This window comes from Brachyhypopomus gauderio, chromosome 11 (genome assembly GCF_052324685.1).
Source record: "Brachyhypopomus gauderio isolate BG-103 chromosome 11, BGAUD_0.2, whole genome shotgun sequence".
Lineage (NCBI taxonomy): Eukaryota > Metazoa > Chordata > Actinopteri > Gymnotiformes > Hypopomidae > Brachyhypopomus > Brachyhypopomus gauderio.
In genome coordinates, this window is record NC_135221.1 from 13505927 (window position 1) to 13522794 (window position 16868).

General features: G+C 48.1%; 1 protein-coding gene across 2 annotated transcripts in view; it reads left to right on the forward strand.

Moving 5' to 3' along the window:
• Window positions 1-12853, forward strand: part of LOC143527142 (uncharacterized) — a 34851-nt gene extending 21998 nt beyond the window's left edge. The window contains exons 17-18 of one of the 2 annotated variants that reach the window (XM_077022135.1): window positions 1181-1375; window positions 12302-12853. In XM_077022135.1, coding sequence (XP_076878250.1) covers window positions 1181-1375; window positions 12302-12395 — 289 coding nt within the window. In that variant the 3' untranslated portion in view covers window positions 12396-12853. Of the gene's footprint in view, window positions 1-1142; window positions 1376-12301 lie in introns of those variants that run through there. The other variant, XM_077022136.1, reaches the window with a different exon arrangement.
• Window positions 12854-16868: the final 4015 nt, after the last annotated feature.

The window sequence follows — 16868 nt, forward strand, 5'->3', positions numbered from 1 at the left end:
GAGGCAGCGTTGTATTTAGGCTTTCAGCACCAAGGCCTGGTGCTTCTCTGGACGAGGGCCAGTGTCTGTATCGCGAGATCTACACATGGCAGGACCCGTTTACTGCTGGCACGTCCTCACGGTGCACCAGTGACCTCGGAGGCTGAACTCCAGTCCATCACTGCTGGAGAAATCTGGTGGAGGTTCTCCGTCTGCACACATGCAGTGGAGGAATTGAGGTGATTGTGTCAAGAACTTTAGAACTCTGACCTTAAGAGGTCAGTGCCACAGTGATGTCGCAGGTCATTGCACTGCATACCGTATTGCCATGTAGTATTTCACCAACCTATTGTGAGTGCTTTTAGTTTAGAAGTTTGCTTTGTAGTATCGGATGATGAGTGGGGAATTTATGTCCTTCCCTTATGCGATCAGGATCAGTTGTCTATCATCTATCAGTTGTCACATTTTACAAGGTTTTTTCTTTTGGTTTTTTTCTTTTATTGGCTAAAATTAACTGAGTTTGTATTAACTGTGCCTTTAATGTACCAGCATGCGGTGTGACCTCAGTGTTGGCAGAATGTGTGTGTGGGTGATGTGTGTTGGGGGGGCGGTGTGTATTGGGATAGGCGCGCACACACAGGTGGATGTGAGGGTTTGTGAGCGTGTGTGTGTGGGGTTGTTTCTCATCTTATCAAGCCTGCAGCTGCTTCCTCCCTGTAACTCACTGATGTGCAGATAAATCAAGCAGTAGTTGTGTGTGTGTGTGTGTGTGTGTGTGTGTGTGTGTGTGTGTGTGTGTGTGTGAGAGAGACTCATGTCGATGCCTGCAGTGGTGCAGTACCGCTGTATGAGGGAGTGTAATTCTTACGTAGCGGAGTGTGAACTTTAGAATGGAACAGCCAGGATCCTCCATTAGTGCAGCAGATGTAGATCAATGAGTGTCTGATGCAGTGTGTGTACCTCTACACACACCCTGTGTGTCTGCACTGCTCCTTACACCAGCACCATGTGGACATACCTGAATAATCGAGATATTAAACATGTGAAATCTATAGTGAAAGTTGAAGCCTGTGTATAAATTGATCATGTTCTCATGTTTCATTTGCATGGTTTACATATGTGCGTCGTGTTCTTGTGTGGTTCGTTATGTCTGTGGTTCACAGTGGTTGGATTTGCTGTTAACCCCGTGTCTGTGCTGCAGTGGCCGTCTGCTGTTCAGTAAACTGAAGTCGGGCTCCGTCAGCAAGGTGGCCCGCAGGCGCAGCGGAGGAGGAGGCTCGCGCAGGGCCCGATCTGTGGTGGTGCGGGGACGTGGCAGCCTGACCCAGCCGGGCCCCGGCCCAGCCCCACGGTGCCAGCACCAGGCCAGCGCAGAGTCCCGGGAATCCCCACCCAGGTAAGATGTGCTCTCGAGGGCTTAAGGAATTCAAAAAGCCAACGGGTCCTGGATGCTTTATTTGCCTTTCAGTGTGGAGTCCTTCCAGAGGCTGGATAAGCTCCCCCTATCTTATGGGGGGAGGAGTTGTGCTGTTATACACTTGTATGGAGTCATACTGACCATCACACAGCGCAGCAATTTGGTTTACTGGTGTCATGGCAGACGGTCACCCAGCTGGACCACAGGTATATACACTTTATAGATTGATGGCAATAATCAATCCCATCTGGATGGGAGATCTTAATAATAATCATAATAAAAATCATCATATGTAAATGTAATTGTGCCATATTTTGTCAATTATGATTTTTCACCGCATTCGAAATTTGTCCTCCGCTTTTAACCCATCTGTGCAGTTAGAACACACACACACTAGTGATTACTAGGGGGCTGTGGTGCACACGTGCCCAGAGCGGTGGGCAGCCCTAGCCCGGCGCCCGGGGAGCAGTTGGGGTTAGGTGCCTTGCTCAAGGGCACCTCAGTCATGGCCTCAGGTCTGGGAATCGAACCCACGACCCTTTGGTCACAAGACCAGTTCCCTATCGCCAGGCCATGACTGCCCCGAGCAGGCACCATTTGGCTATATAGTAGTGGAACTGGTATCCATATTTTCAATGTTAGCTAGCTAGCGTACTCTTCTCACAGTCCTGATCTCACTGCACAATTTAGTAAGTGAAAACAAATCTAGCTACCAAATTAGATAATATGTCTATAAAAGTCAATTTTTGCCATCAATCTATAAAGTGTATAAACCTGTGGTCCAGCTGGGCGACCGTCTGCCATGATACAGCGCAGCAATTCAGTTTACTTGTGTGACGGTGGCTCCAACTGATGAAGTGGAACGTTCACAGCACGCATTTCGCTCTTGGCCACGCCCCTTTCCCCGCCCCCACACAGTGGGTAAAACCGGAGCAAAGAAAAGAGAGAAGCGCAAACAAAAATTGAACGTAAAATGCAAGACGCAAAGAAAAGCAGTGTGCCGCGCAAACAAAAGAAAGAAATGCAAAAGGGAGAAAGTATTGCAAAAAAAAAGCAGCAACATAAAATGTGAAACGCAAAGAAAAGCAGTGTGACGCGCAAAAACAAAAGAAAGAAATGCAAAAGAGGGAAAGTATTGCAGAAACAAAATATGAATGTAAAATGCTAATCTTATATATATATATATATATATATATATATATATATATATATATATATATATATATATATATATATATATAATATGTGTGTGTGTGTGTGTGTGTGTGTGTGTATATAATTTTTTTTTTTTTTTTCTTCTCGTCACCATTAAAGACCCTAATTTGACTCCATACACTTGCTGCAGTTTGTGTATGAGTTTAAACAGCCCTGGTGCATCACTGTGGTGTTGCCACTCTAGCTACGGCTTTCAGCAGACACTGTGCACACTGGTGTAATTAGTGCTAGCCCACACACTCGCCAGGACTCGTGACGTCTGCGCCTTCACCGTGGACCTGAAGCCCAGTGAGCCATTTCTCATCCTACACGGCTTTAGCACTGCAGTCTTTGCTCCTCCCCATTTCATTTTGATTGGCTGCTGCTTGCTCCTCCCTGTTTAGACCCAGCCCCCAATGTTTTAATCGCCTCTCGTGACTGAGACCGCAGGTTGGGCTGTGACGGGCAGGGAGAATGAAAGAGAAAATGAGAGGCGGGAACTGTTTATGATCTGTGGCTTCTCGTTGTCATGGTAGAGTTAGTTTTATTTATTTTCAGTTCTTAAAAATTATGGTTTCCGTTGTAATTAAGTTCCTCCTCGTCCCTCTCTTGGTTTGATTCGCTTCTCTTCCTGTCTTCACAAATACAGCTTTTTAACCTCCATCCTCTTAAAGTTGATAAAACACAAACATAAACAGACACACTCTCATTCCCTGTCAGGACTGGCCAGACGAGCTTGTAAACATGGAGGAGGGATGAGCGATTCCGACTGCTCTCTGCTCAGATATATCGGCGGCCATGTCGGAAGACAAGCCCACGGTTACAGCGGTCCAGTCCACCGCTGGACCTCAGGGATGTGCCCTCTGACATGTCCAGCACCTCCATGGAAAGCGGTAGCACCATAACAGCCATCGGTGCAACCACCTGACCTTCTCACTTTCAACTTTGAGCATGCCAGGGTGTCCACGCTGTCCTTTATGAACATAGCTGTTGAGAAACAACGTCCACGGAGAATCTTGAAGATGACCTCTGTTCATCTGTGCCACAGTTTTTGACTTGCCTCCTAAGAATGTAATCCTACACATTAGAGTAATTGCTTCTAATGATCCTGACCTGTGTGCCAGGGGCACTGTAGCTGCTAGTGTGTGATGTAACATGTGGCTCAACCTGGTATTGCCACATTCTTGGTGAAGGACTAATCAAGGGATAGGGTTGTCATGTTGGCAGCAGAAACTCTTTTATTCATTGTGATGATGTTTAATCTGATTTACTCAGAAAAACACGATTTTCTGTATATTCCTTCCGCGTTGAGCCCAGATCCGGCAAAAATGGGATACCACAGACTAGGTGCGGTCTGTCACTCGCGTGTCATAAACGTTATCTGGGAATATGTGGTGATAATCTGTTTGTTGTTTTTACTGAATGTTATTAATATAAACACTTACAATGTCTAATTAGTAATTAATTATAAAATAATGACATTTAAAATGTAATGTTATGACATCATCCCATTCTAAATACATAGGTGTTGAGTTGGAGTTGGGGCCGGGGTCGGGGTCGGGGTTCTGTGGGGCCGGGGTTCTGTGGGGCCGGGGTTCTGTGGGGCCCATCCATGCTTTCATGGACCTTGCTTTGTACACTGGGGCACAGTCATGCTGGAGTAGAAAAGGAAAGTCCCCAAACCAGAAGTGTCCCGTTGTCCAAAAGCATCGAGTTCCCTCCACTGGAACGAAGTGGCCTGCTCCAAACCCTGAAGCACAACCCAATTATCCCTCCTCCACCAAACTTTACAGCTGGCGCAATGCAGTCAGACGGGTAATATTCTCCCAGCATTCACCAATCCCCGGCTCCGCTAGACTGCCAGACGGAGAAGTGTGATTTGTCGAGACGTTTCCCCTGCTCTGGTGTCCAGTGGCGGCGTTCTTTTCACCTCTCCGTCTGACGCATCGCAGCTGCTCAGCCATGGAATCGCAGCTCATGAAGCACCTGCAAGAGGAGATTGGGACTCTGAGGTCATCTACAACACGGCACCATCGTCATCTTCAGAATGACCCATTCTTCCACACTGCTCAGTTCGGGCCTTGAGTGTGGTGGATTCATTCAGCCCCATTTTCATTCTGTCCCCTTGTATCAACATAGTGCATGTACAGCCTCCCTGTGGGAGCTGTAATTTAAAGAACTAAATTCTGTATTCTTATTCTGTATCATGCGCCCTCTGATGCTCCTGAGGGGGGGGGGGGGGGGGGGGGTGTGGGTGTGTGTGTGTGTGTGTGTGTGTGTGTGTGTGTGTACATCGGCTGGTTTGAGAAGCATCACCCTCATCTCCCTGAAACCCTGATGCTCTAGACTTGGTGCTGATGGCCTTCACTGGCCTCTAATAAGGCACTTCATATTTGTTTGGGATGAGATCTTTGTTTGGGCATCGTTGGTTCGTCTACCCTTGAGGTCTGCAACTCCATCCCTTGGTTTTCCGGGCCTGATTTTCAAAATTGCTCGTCGTTAATTGAACATTGAATGTAACTGGTTGTTTCCGTTACCCGGGACACCTGGATAAAGGAAGTAAAATGTGAGATTGAACGGCTGTTTTGACACTTTCATTTATTCAGAAATCCAGGACCCACAGCCAACAATTCAGTTGGGTGTGTGCGGGTTTTTTTTTTTTTTTTTTTTTTTTGATTAAGCAATTCTGTCACTTCAGATCAAGTTCTATTGACCTATACTGAGTATACTGGGTATTGGTTGCAGCTCTATCCAGGAGCAGGTCCAGAGTTAAAGATGTTCTATGAGACTTTGCTCTTTAGACCTACAGATTTACAAGGCTCAAACATTGCTGTTCAGGCTCAATCTCAGTTGACTCAAAACAGTTGCGGCTCAATCTCAACAAGCTTTCTCTCTTGTGCTTGGTGGCATTAATCACAACTGCTGGTTGCAGGAAGCGCTCTAAGGCAGGGAAGGAGGGAGGGAGGTAGAGAGAGAGAGAGAGGCGCCTGGGAACTTCCTCCACTCGTGCGTACCATGCGGGTGCTGGGTTGCGGGTGGCATGGCACAGACACCCGATCCTGTTCCGCGCAATTGATGTGTGTCTGAGTCTCCCCAGAGAGTGGAGCAGATTACAGCGTATCTGGCAACTTTGCCAGGCAGGTCATATGTAAGGGCCACGGAGCCCTTTGTAGTAACCGCCCACACGTCTGGCCCGTCGCTGGCTCCCGTTCCAAAGAGGTGCGGTGCCGCTCGTGTGACTGCGTGGGGGGGACCAGGGGTCTGGGTGCCTCTCAGCTTCTATTATCTCCAGTCAGCTCCTCACGCCGAGACTGTAGTCAGCGCTGAAACAAACACAGGAAAGATAGATGTGCCAGAGGCGGTGGAGAGGAAGGAGTCTGTCCCTGCATAGCCGGAGCAGCAGCCCCTCCTCCACCCGCCCACCAGTGGAGCTGCCTTTACTTATTCATGACCCTACTCGTCATTTCCCAGCATTCCCCTGCTGTTCTTCGCCTGTGGACTTTCCTGTCCCGGCTGGGGTCCGACCTTCGAGGATCCGTTTTCAGTCCGTGTGTTGTGAAACCCAACTCGGTGTGAAGTTTTCGGAGCGCTCTGGGAAGGTAATTGGAGCTTGTGGTGAGGAGCTCATTCTCACCACCACTGCTTTAATATTCATGTCCAGACTCATCAAAAACCTCCAGCCTTGGTGCAGATGAAAGGCTGCTAGTGTTTGGCTTTGGTACTCTGTGGAACCGTATTCAGGACGAGGGAGAAGTGACCTTGAGAAGCAGGGTCAGTGTGGCACGATGGGCTCATCTTTGTCCTACTAACAAGGTGGTGCCTTCAGTAGGGATATTACCACATAACCAGTGTACACACCTTATCCACATATCAATAACAAAATATAGTCAGTGCCCAGTTAATCTATTTACTTGCATTACACTTTTTTGTTTGTTGTTGTTTTTTTTTTTTTTTTTTTTAATTAAGTATACCACTCTCTTCATCCAGGTCTGTTTCTGCTGGTGGGTCTCTGACACTTTGTGTAATGTGCAGCACTGCCAGTTTTGCACTGGGTGTGTGCCGTTACTTCTGTTTGTGTTTACAATCACTAAAGCGTGTGTGTGTCAGTTAAGAGTAAACGTCCCGCGGACGTCGCCTCATTCCTGTGGATCTTCATCAGCCCACGTGAACAGAGTAAATGCTTCTCTGCGGAGCTGCAGGGGTTTTTAGGACCCAGGGTGGCACGCCAGGTCAGGCCTCCACTTCCTTAAAGAAACAAGCACCTGTGGCCATTACATTATCTGGTGTGTTCATGTGAGGACCATATACACATGCATATAAACAACAGTCTCGCAGGCAGACAAACGGAGCACAGGGTTCACATCTCGGCCCTGTCTTGGCCATCTGCTTCACTTGTGTCATTCAGACGTGTCCTGGTGTGTCCTGCGGTGTATTGGTGTGTCCTGCGGTGTATTGGTGTGTCCTGCGGTGTATTGGTGTGTCCCGCGGTGTACTGGTGTGGGCTTGGTCCTCTTCTTGGATGGACAGGAAGCTGCAGATGAGTCACCACTCTCATTATCACTGTGACCAAAATCATGGCGTTCAGTTTTATTGCGGTATTGTTAAAATTTGTGTGTTATTGTTTTAATTATTATGAAATTGAGACTGATGAGTTCATTGTAATTACCGACATGGAGAGTAGTTTATTGTTTCTGTTGGAGAGACCAACTTTTACAACCACTTCAATGTTTGTTGGATTAAATGGACAAAATGTGTCTGTTTGGTGACTGTTATGTGTTTATCATGAAGCTCTACAGACGTATGATGCAGGGATGGGGAAGAGGCCTAGGGCAAAGTCATTACTGGTGGACGTATTATTGGGTGATAGTCAAGCCTTCATCTCCTATCTGTCTCTTACAGATGACTTCACTTACTCAGGCTGCAGAACACTCTAAAACGCAGTGCAAATAGGTGTGTGTAAATGGTGAAGTTAAGTGAACTGCAGCATTGCCCTGCATGGCTCCCGGTGATCCAGCCCGTAAAGAAGACGTGAAATTCCGAGCGTGGTTGCCAAGGATGCGTGTTCTCATCGCAAATCCAGTCCAGAGGGAGGAGTGGGGCCTGCTTGTGCACATCATGTAGTCTTGGTGCAATAGTAAACTTTTACACACAAAATTATCCTAGCAGTTCTCTGATGATCATTCCCCACGAGTGAAGCAGCTAACTGATGCGAGACTCTGAGCTCTTACAGACACACACACACTGTAGACACATCGTAGTCACACTGTAAATCCATAGAAATGAAGGAAGTAAACTGGTCTGAACTGGATTCTATCTACATTCAAATCCAAACTCTCACACACACATCCTAATGAGCATTTGGAGATTAAACTAAAGTACCAATTGACCAACCATATGTAGTGTTTTTACAAGAGCAGGTATCCATGGAAACTTTGTTACATTACCGACAAGCTATTATCCAGTTAGACAGAGAAGCCATGAGACATCCTTGATGACATTAGAATTGATCAGTCATTTGTATTTCTTTCGGGACTTGTGGTAAAATTAAGTTGCTTGAATCTAATTGGTGGAGGCTTGAAAGCAGGCTTGACTGACTGGTAATCTCAACACTGTAGTAATTACATTTTGTAGAAGAAAATGAGTTTGAATCTTTCTCTGCCCCTCCCCATCCTGAGAGTAGATCATGGTGATTCACTAGACCAGGTTCTATTGGGCCTGACTAGAAATTGACAATGTGTAGGAATGACTCCCCAAACTCTGCTGCTGTTTGTGCTGCTGCAGGTTGAGGAGGTATGTCTGAAACTAAAGTAACACGTCTTCCATGGCCGCCTTAAGCCACCTCACGAGAGAAGAATTATGGTGGATTAAAATCTATAATGGTGCCTCTGGTAGATGGTGAAAGGGAGACAGTAGACGGTCTTAGAGTTGGGGGAGTAAGGCTGAGACCTTGAATATAATGTCACTGCTGTTTTCCCGCCTCTGTGCTGGCCTCAGTGACAGTTTTGCCTCCTGTCAAACAACATTAACCTTCCTCTGATCTCATTTCTATCAGCTCCTCTTAATAATGCCCGCCTTGTCGCTGTTGCCCCCCTGCGGAGGAACGAGCCAGACTTCTGCCAGTCAGGATTAGTCTCCAGCGCGCTCCTGAGACCCAGGCCTCTCTCTTCCCCGCCTGTCCGCCCGCTCCATGCCGGTTTGGCAGGCTCGGCTCTCCTCAGCCCGGAGCCCCTGACGGTGCTAGCATACGTCTCCAGTCCACCGTGTCTAAACTCTTCAGGGTAATCTCCCTCCATACAATCACGGCAGCTCTGCATGGGTGTGTGCTGGGTAGAGGCTGTTAGGGACACACACACAGAGGAAGAATAAGTTCCACCAGGCCTCTGTTTAGGGCAGTGTGGAGAACACTGGCTCTCGGGGAAAGCGTAGGGGTAGAGGGCCTGTTGCGTTGCTTAGAAAGGGCTTTAGGTGGAAAGCCTGCGTGGAGTTGAAGTGCATGCCGTGTTCCAAAAGCCTTTTTGTGTGTGTGTAAAATGATTAAAAGGCTTTATTGTTTTCATGTAAACACTGATGTCACAGAGACCACCGGTATGCAAATGAGCCCTTTAACCAATCACAATTTTGTATTTGTGCCATAAATATTCCAAACACATTCCAAAGTGACTTTGATTAATCGTGGCATGATCCAACAAGATGATGGGATATATTTGGCAAATGTGTAAATAGTATGTTTGTTTTGGTTTGTTTTTTTTATTATTTTTTTTTACTTTAACTGTTGCAATATTTATATCAGGAACCAAAGTATTGCATTGTCCCTTTCCCCACAAGCACATGCAGCTTACTTGAATCACTAGATCTTAATGTCTTGCATTAGCTCTGCCTCGGGGCGAATTGTGATTTTGAGGTGTGTTCATAATTGTATTTCACTCCCTTGGTCCAAATCAAACAAGAAAATTATACATTGCTACATTTTAGTCCCTGTTTACTTAGCATTCACACACTCAAATTTACAATCAAACCAAACACAACAAGAGGCTGTAAAATGGAGAAAGGAGTCAAAGAAGTGGGACATTCCACGCAGAGAGAGGACACACTGTACATACCAGCGTAGGTATACAGAGAGAGAGGACACTCTGCACATACCAGCGTAGGTACACGCAGAGAGAGAGGACACACTGCACATACCAGCGTAGGGACACGCAAAGAGAGAGGACACACTGCACATACCAGCGTAGGGACACGCAGAGAGAGAGGACACACTGCACATACCAGCGTAGGGACACGCAGAGAGAGAGGACACACTGCACATACCAGCGTAGGGACACGCAGAGAGAGAGGACACACTGCACATACCAGCGTAGGGACACGCAGAGAGAGAGGACACACTGCACATACCAGCGTAGGGACACGCAGAGAGAGAGGACACACTGCACATACCAGCGTAGGGACACGCAGAGAGAGAGGACACACTGCACATACCAGCGTAGGGACACGCAGAGAGAGAGGACACACTGCACATACCAGCGTAGGGACACGCAGAGAGAGAGGACACACTGCACATACCAGCGTAGGGACACGCAGAGAGAGAGGACACACTGCACATACCAGCGTAGGGACACGCAGAGAGAGAGGACACACTGCACATACCAGCGTAGGGACACGCAGAGAGAGAGGACACACTGCACATACCAGCGTAGGGACACGCAGAGAGAGAGGACACACTGCACATACCAGCGTAGGGACACGCAGAGAGAGAGGGCACACTGCACATACCAGCGTAGGGACACGCAGAGAGAGAGGGCACACTGCACATACCAGCGTAGGGACACGCAGAGAGAGAGGACACACTGCACATACCAGCGTAGGGACACGCAGAGAGAGAGGACACACTGCACATACCAGCGTAGGGACACGCAGAGAGAGAGGACACACTGCACATACCAGCGTAGGGACACGCAGAGAGAGAGGACACACTGCACATACCAGCGTACGTACACAGAGAGAGAGAGAGAGAGGACACACTGCACATACCAGCGTACGTACACAGAGAGAGAGAGAGGACACACTGCACATACCAGCGTACGTACAGAGAGAGAGAGAGAGGACACACTGCGTTCCTGACGCTTGTGCCGCCTGTTCCTGAAGTGCAATGGAAAGAATCTTGTTTTTTTTTTTTTTGTGTGTGTAAAGAATCTTTTGTTTTTCATCACACTGTTCTGTAGTGGCTCATTCGGTGTCCAAGGTTGAGACATCACGTCCTGTGGTTGGTTATATTTGTATGCCTTTTGGCTTATTTAGTGTTCACAATTCAAATGAACTGCATAGGAATTCGTTGAGAAATGTGCTGAGACTCACCTGCTCGGTCTCGGCCCATTTATTTAGTGCACACCAGAGTTCGAAAGTGTTCACACTTACTCTAATGAGCTGCACTAGAGCAACCGCACCAGGGTTCGTTTTAATTGAAACAAAGCTACCAATCTGAACACACCCTTTTTCACAGGGTTGATCCTTTTGCCTTTTAGCAAAATATCCATAGGAAATTTATTTAAAGTTTGATTTTACTATGGATGTATCAGAAATGTAATGTTGAAAGCGCTTGATCTGTTAAGTCAGATTCTCCCTGGACAAGCCTAGCAAGTCACGGGCACTGAACATGAACTAATGACCTCCGCCTTACACAAAGGCAGAGAAGTTGACATATTTATACTGGTTTTTTTTTTTTTTTTTTTTTTTAGCTAGCAACTGAGGGGTGTGTTTTACACGTGTGTTTTTCCACTGTGCCTTTATCTGAATTAATAACAGTGAGCCCTGTGGTTATAATGATATGTATACTTTTGGTGATAATGAATGTGATAATTAACGTTGCTGAACATGATATTTGGAGGTCTGGACCTGTTAATGTTTTCCGGTCTGCAACTAGTATGAATGAAGAGAGGATATAGAGTAGAAAAGAGAGAGGGAGAGGATAGGAGAAAGAGAGAGGGAGGAGGTGAGAGGGGGGTGAGTGGGGGAGGAGGAGGAGGGGGGGTGAAGTAGAAAGCAGAGGTGTGTTTGTCCGGGAGTAGCAGAAGCTTTTGAGAGTGTCTTGTGCTTTTTGAAGATTTTTGCCTGTTTTTTCAAAAGGGTCCTGTTGCCCATTTAAAACATGGTGTGTGCTTGTGGCATTGGTTATGTTTGTGTTGCTTACTTTGTGCTGCAGTAAAGTGCATCTTCACGTACCTGTGTGTGTGTGTGTGTGTGTGTGTGTGTGTGTGTGTGTGTGTGTGTGTGTGTGTGTGTGTGTGTGTGTGTGTGTGTCCCTGTCTGTCTCTGCGAGGTTAATCAGAGACAGGGAGAGGGACAGAGTTGACCTTTTGGTCCTTCTTTGTGTTGCTTTCCCCTGTCAACTCTAGGGGAGGGAACGTACAGCTACCTTGTCACAATTGTATAGAGACAATAATATTGTTTTGTAATGTACAGTTACAGATAAGGAAATGTATAAAATGTTTTGACCCCTTTAAACTTTGACCTCTTTAATTAGGGCCAGACCCACCGCACTTTCACCCCTGTCATTTGTACCACAGTTGAACCCTTTTAAGAAGATCGTCGGGCTTGTGAACCAGGACAGAAAGTCAGTCAGGGAGGCCATCTGACCTGAACATATGCCCTGAGGAGCTGCTCTTCAGTCTGAGGAGTGGAGAGTACTTTGCTAAACTTCCTCTGTCTCTCCTGAAGGAACCTCTCACCTGGACGTACCCCACTGGCCGAGGGTAATGACACAACTGGTCCCACTTCAGCCAGTCAGGTGCGGGAGTCCCAGCTCATCTGAGAACTAGGGCAGAACACGGCCACACACTCTTCAACCAGCTCCACCTTGACCTCCGTGCTCTGACCCCCGGCCACTTCCTGGTCAGAGCCGGGCGTGATTCAGACAACCTTCATCACCATCTGGAAAGCCAGTCAACCTGTATATCACACTCTGAAATGCATTATGGGATAGACAGCCTCTATCTGTGGAGCTATTTTAAGACTGTAATGGCGTATCATATTTTGCTCTTTAATGGTTCTGTAGTTTAACAGTCGTTATTTATTCCTTCACACAGTTATTATAAACACTATGTAATTATATGCACAAAAGACTTGCTAATCTGGCCACTTTTCCTCTTTATGGGGGATGTCTTTGATCATTTCCCTAATTGACGCAGCTGTTATTTTTTGTTCTTTGGAATGTTTGTTTTTACGATCATATTTGTAACCTTTTATGATAATAAAATATGAGTAAACTGAGTAATGGCCTCTGATCATTCATTCATATTGCTCTTGTGAGCTTTTGGTCCCCAGACCTGTTGGGTTATTTCATGTAAACTCGCACAGTGTTTCAGTTAAAATGTCTTCCAGGCTAAAGTGCCCCCAAGGCGAAAGTGCCCTCAAGGCTGTATGCCACATACTTCAGGGAATGTAGCAGATCAACCCTCAACATGCTCGCATCTGAGAGTTTGTGAAATGGTTGGGGCTTTGTTACAACTACCTGAATGGTTTCTCACTGTAATGTCACTGTGTAGGTCTTCACCATAGGCCCCATTTAATAGAGAGAGGACGGTATCAGACCCAGACAGGCTGTGTGTGTGTGAGGGAGAGAGAGACAGGGCGGGGTCTAAGAGAAGCCCTGTAATTATCTGAGTTGTGGGATTCGTACACACAGTACAACATGAAGACTGCTTTAATGCCAATGTCATGTGACTCTGTCTTTTTGCTCTTGTCTACTGACAGTCTTTCTGTCCATCAGTCTGATTGGGACATTTGTCTGTATTGGCCTGTCTGTTCTGATTGTGGTTCTGGTTTGTGGTTCTGTTTTCTCCCTCCTGAGCTGGGAGCTGCTTTTCTTGCTTCCTCTGTGCCGGTGGTAATGAGCGAGGCGTGTGGCCCCTCCTCGCGTCTGAGTGCCGGGGAGATGTGAGGAGAACCAGCCCTGGGGTCCTCCCGTCACTGACGTTCACAGGAACCTCCACCTCAGTAGCCTGCTTGAACTGGCATCAACTGTAAGATCAGTCTCACCATCATTCCTCCCTGGTCTTGCATTGTACTTCTAATTAATTTGTACGTTTTCCTGTAGTCTTTGCTTCTACATTGGTGGTGTGATTAGGCAGCCAAAGGATGTACAGTGGAATGTCTTCTCACTGAATACACTAGATCCACAGTGTAGGTCTTTAACCCACATACCTGAACTGTCCTGTCTTGGAATGCCTACCTGATACACATGGTGCTACCAGCGTTCTGGGAGCAGGGTTCAAAACTGGGGCCATGTGCCCTCTGAGTAGTTATTATGTAACAAGCACATTGTAGTGAAATGGGAATTTAAGAAAGGGTGGGAATGTCCCTGAGAGGTTGTTCCTGTACATATTCCTCCATCCTGTTGTGGTCTCTACAGCACCGTAGTTATGTTAGCTTGAGTATTGAGTTGAGCTTGAGACAAAGAAGGCCTGCCCCCCCCCCCCCCCCCCCCCCCCCCCATTCAGCTATCATTTTAGTGACCTATTAAGTTCAGGAATGCTGGAGCAAACCTGCCTGACCTTGTAACGGTTCAGAGCTGCTAGTTCATGATCAAAGCCTCCCCCTGGGTGGAGGCTGACGGGGGCCGTGCCTGGTCCTGGGTGGAGGCTGACTGGGGCCGTGCCTGGTCCTGGGTGGAGGCTGACGGGGGCCGTGCCTGGTCCTGGGTGGAGGCTGACGGGGGCCGTGCCTGGTCCTGGGTGGAGGCTGAGGGGGGCCGGGCTTGGTCTGGAGCGGAATGACACCAGTCACTTGCTCCATGTTTTCAAACATCCCGCATCCTTGTTAAATTTCCGCAAATGTTCCCCAAAGTGCAAGAGTTGCTTGTGATTCATGGTTTGCAATTCATTCCCAAACCTGTGCTACTCTTAGCATACCATACAACCCCACACACCCCCCCACAGATCCCCCAACCCACCCACACAGCCCCCCACACACCCCCACAGATCCCCCCACACCCCCCCCACAGATCCCCCAACCCACCCACACAGCCCCCCACACCCCCCCCACAGATCCCCCAACCCACCCACAGATCCCCCCACACACACAGCTCCCCGCCATTGGGGTCTTTGAAGAGGCAATATGTGACAGACACGTAGTGGTTTTCTAAGAAACTGAGTGGGAATTCTGTCATGACTGTAATGATATGCTGTTGTTCAGGTGTGGTACTGTTGTCATGCAGGCTACGACTTGCTTGTCCTCTGGGGGGAAAAAATTGCGACATGTGTCACGAATCATGAAAATATCAGAAAATATAATTATGTTCTGGCGGAACTCATCCATGAAGTGTAGAGTTTCTCAGTCTTTTGTTGCCTATAGCCAAACCGAAAGTAAGAAGATGAAACTTTAGCTTGTGGTATTCTGTGGGGCTGTTTTCCAAAACGCAGTCATGCCTTCACAGTGCTGCTCTAGAGAGCCAACTCTCACGCTTTCTGTAAAAGTTTAGCTTGGGTGTACAATGTAACTTGGGTGCGTTAATCATTGTGTGTGTGTGTGTGTGTGTGTGTGTGTGTGTGTGTGTGTGTGTGTGTGTGTGTAGGGCTTCAGGCCATTGTGCTGCACAGATTGCTGACAGAAGCTCTTTCACACACTGCTCTGAGATGCTCTGTTGGGTTCTTTTGTGATGGTTCCTGTTGGAGTCTGTGGAAGCGGGGCTGATCCTGGATCAGTGCTAAAGCACCGCCCCCGTACGGCAGGAGTGTCGGGGGTGCCCTGAGTGCTGACGGCTGCTGGAACTGGAGAGGGATCCATTTATTATTGACGGCTCACGTTTCGCTGATGCAGTCTCCCTGCACAGGGTGATCGCCAGCACTTTTAGGAGCGGAGGAGGAATACGTGTGGTTGGGTAATTGTTCTGATTGTTCTATTATTACCGAGCGTGTTGGTGAAGCTCCATCATCTGCACAGACGAGGTGTGGTTTCTCCAGAGTTGTGTGAAGGCGCAGCTGGTGACTGGAGGAGAGATCGTCTCCCCTCGCTGGTCTCCCCTCAGTCTCCCCTCGCTGGTCTGCCCTCAGTCTCCCCTCGCTGGTCTCCCCTCGCTGGTCTCCCCTCGCTGGTCTCCCCTCGCTGGTCTCCCCTCGCTGGTCTCCCCTCGCTGGTCTCCTCTCAGTCTCCCCTCGCTGGTCTCCCCTCGCTGGTCTCCTCTCAGCCTCCCCTCGCTGGTCCCCCCTCACTGGTCTCCTCTCAGTCTCCCCTCACTGGTCTCCTTTCAGTCTCCCCTCACTGGTCTCCTTTCAGTCTCCCCTCACTGGTCTCCTTTCAGTCTCCCCTCGCTGGTCTCCTCTCAGTCTCCCCTCGCTGGTCTCCTCTCAGTCTCCCCTTGCTGGTCTCCTCTCAGTCTCCCCTCGCTGGTCTGCTCCTCTCCGTCTGGTTTGTGGGAACAGTGTGCAGGAAGGGGCAGAGGAGCCATCTGCTTCCTGAGATTTGAACACCGGGACGCACGACGGTACCGTGTTGTCAAAATGAGTGTGACACACACACACACACACACACACACACACACACACACACACACACACACAGAGAAGCAAACACTCTTCCTGAGAAAGAAGTACAGTATGCCTCTTTTGTAACTATGATGCCAGCAGCTGCACCAGGGAAAGTGTGTGTGTGTGTGTGTGTGTGTGTGTGTGTGTGTGTGTGTGTGTGTGTGTGTTTAAATGTGCATGCAAGTGTCCAGTCCAGCTGCAAGCAGGCCTATGCATCCCTACAGATGCAGTCGTAGCACCCCCCCCTCTCCTCTTTGTCTCTTTGGATTTGTATACACGGTGTGCGTGCTATTTTGCTAATTAAACTTGACCCATCAAACACACGGTGAAGGTTTCGCCACCTCACTGAACGGCACTCACAGCGTTAGTTTTAGGTGATGTTTATTAATCACAAACATCTGCCGGATCACGCGTGGAATGAGACGCTTGGTGTGTTGCAGGTTTGGTGCGTGTGACAGGAAGCAGGCCTCACCCCTCCAGACTGACAGCTCTCATGACTCACACTGGTGTGTGGAGCACTGACAGCGACTAGTGATAAAAAAAAAAAAACAAAAAACAACATTCCTTTCGACGTGGAGATTAAAGATGTGATACACCACTGTTTTTAAAAACCCAGCTATGAGTTGCTATGCCGGCCCGGCGACTGGCCCAGGACCGTCTCCAGGTCGGCTCTCCGATAGCCCAGTGCACGTACTTCATGAACGCAGACAGTGGAGGAGGAACCGGTCCACAGTGGACCTGCACCGTGTCTGAGTGTCTGT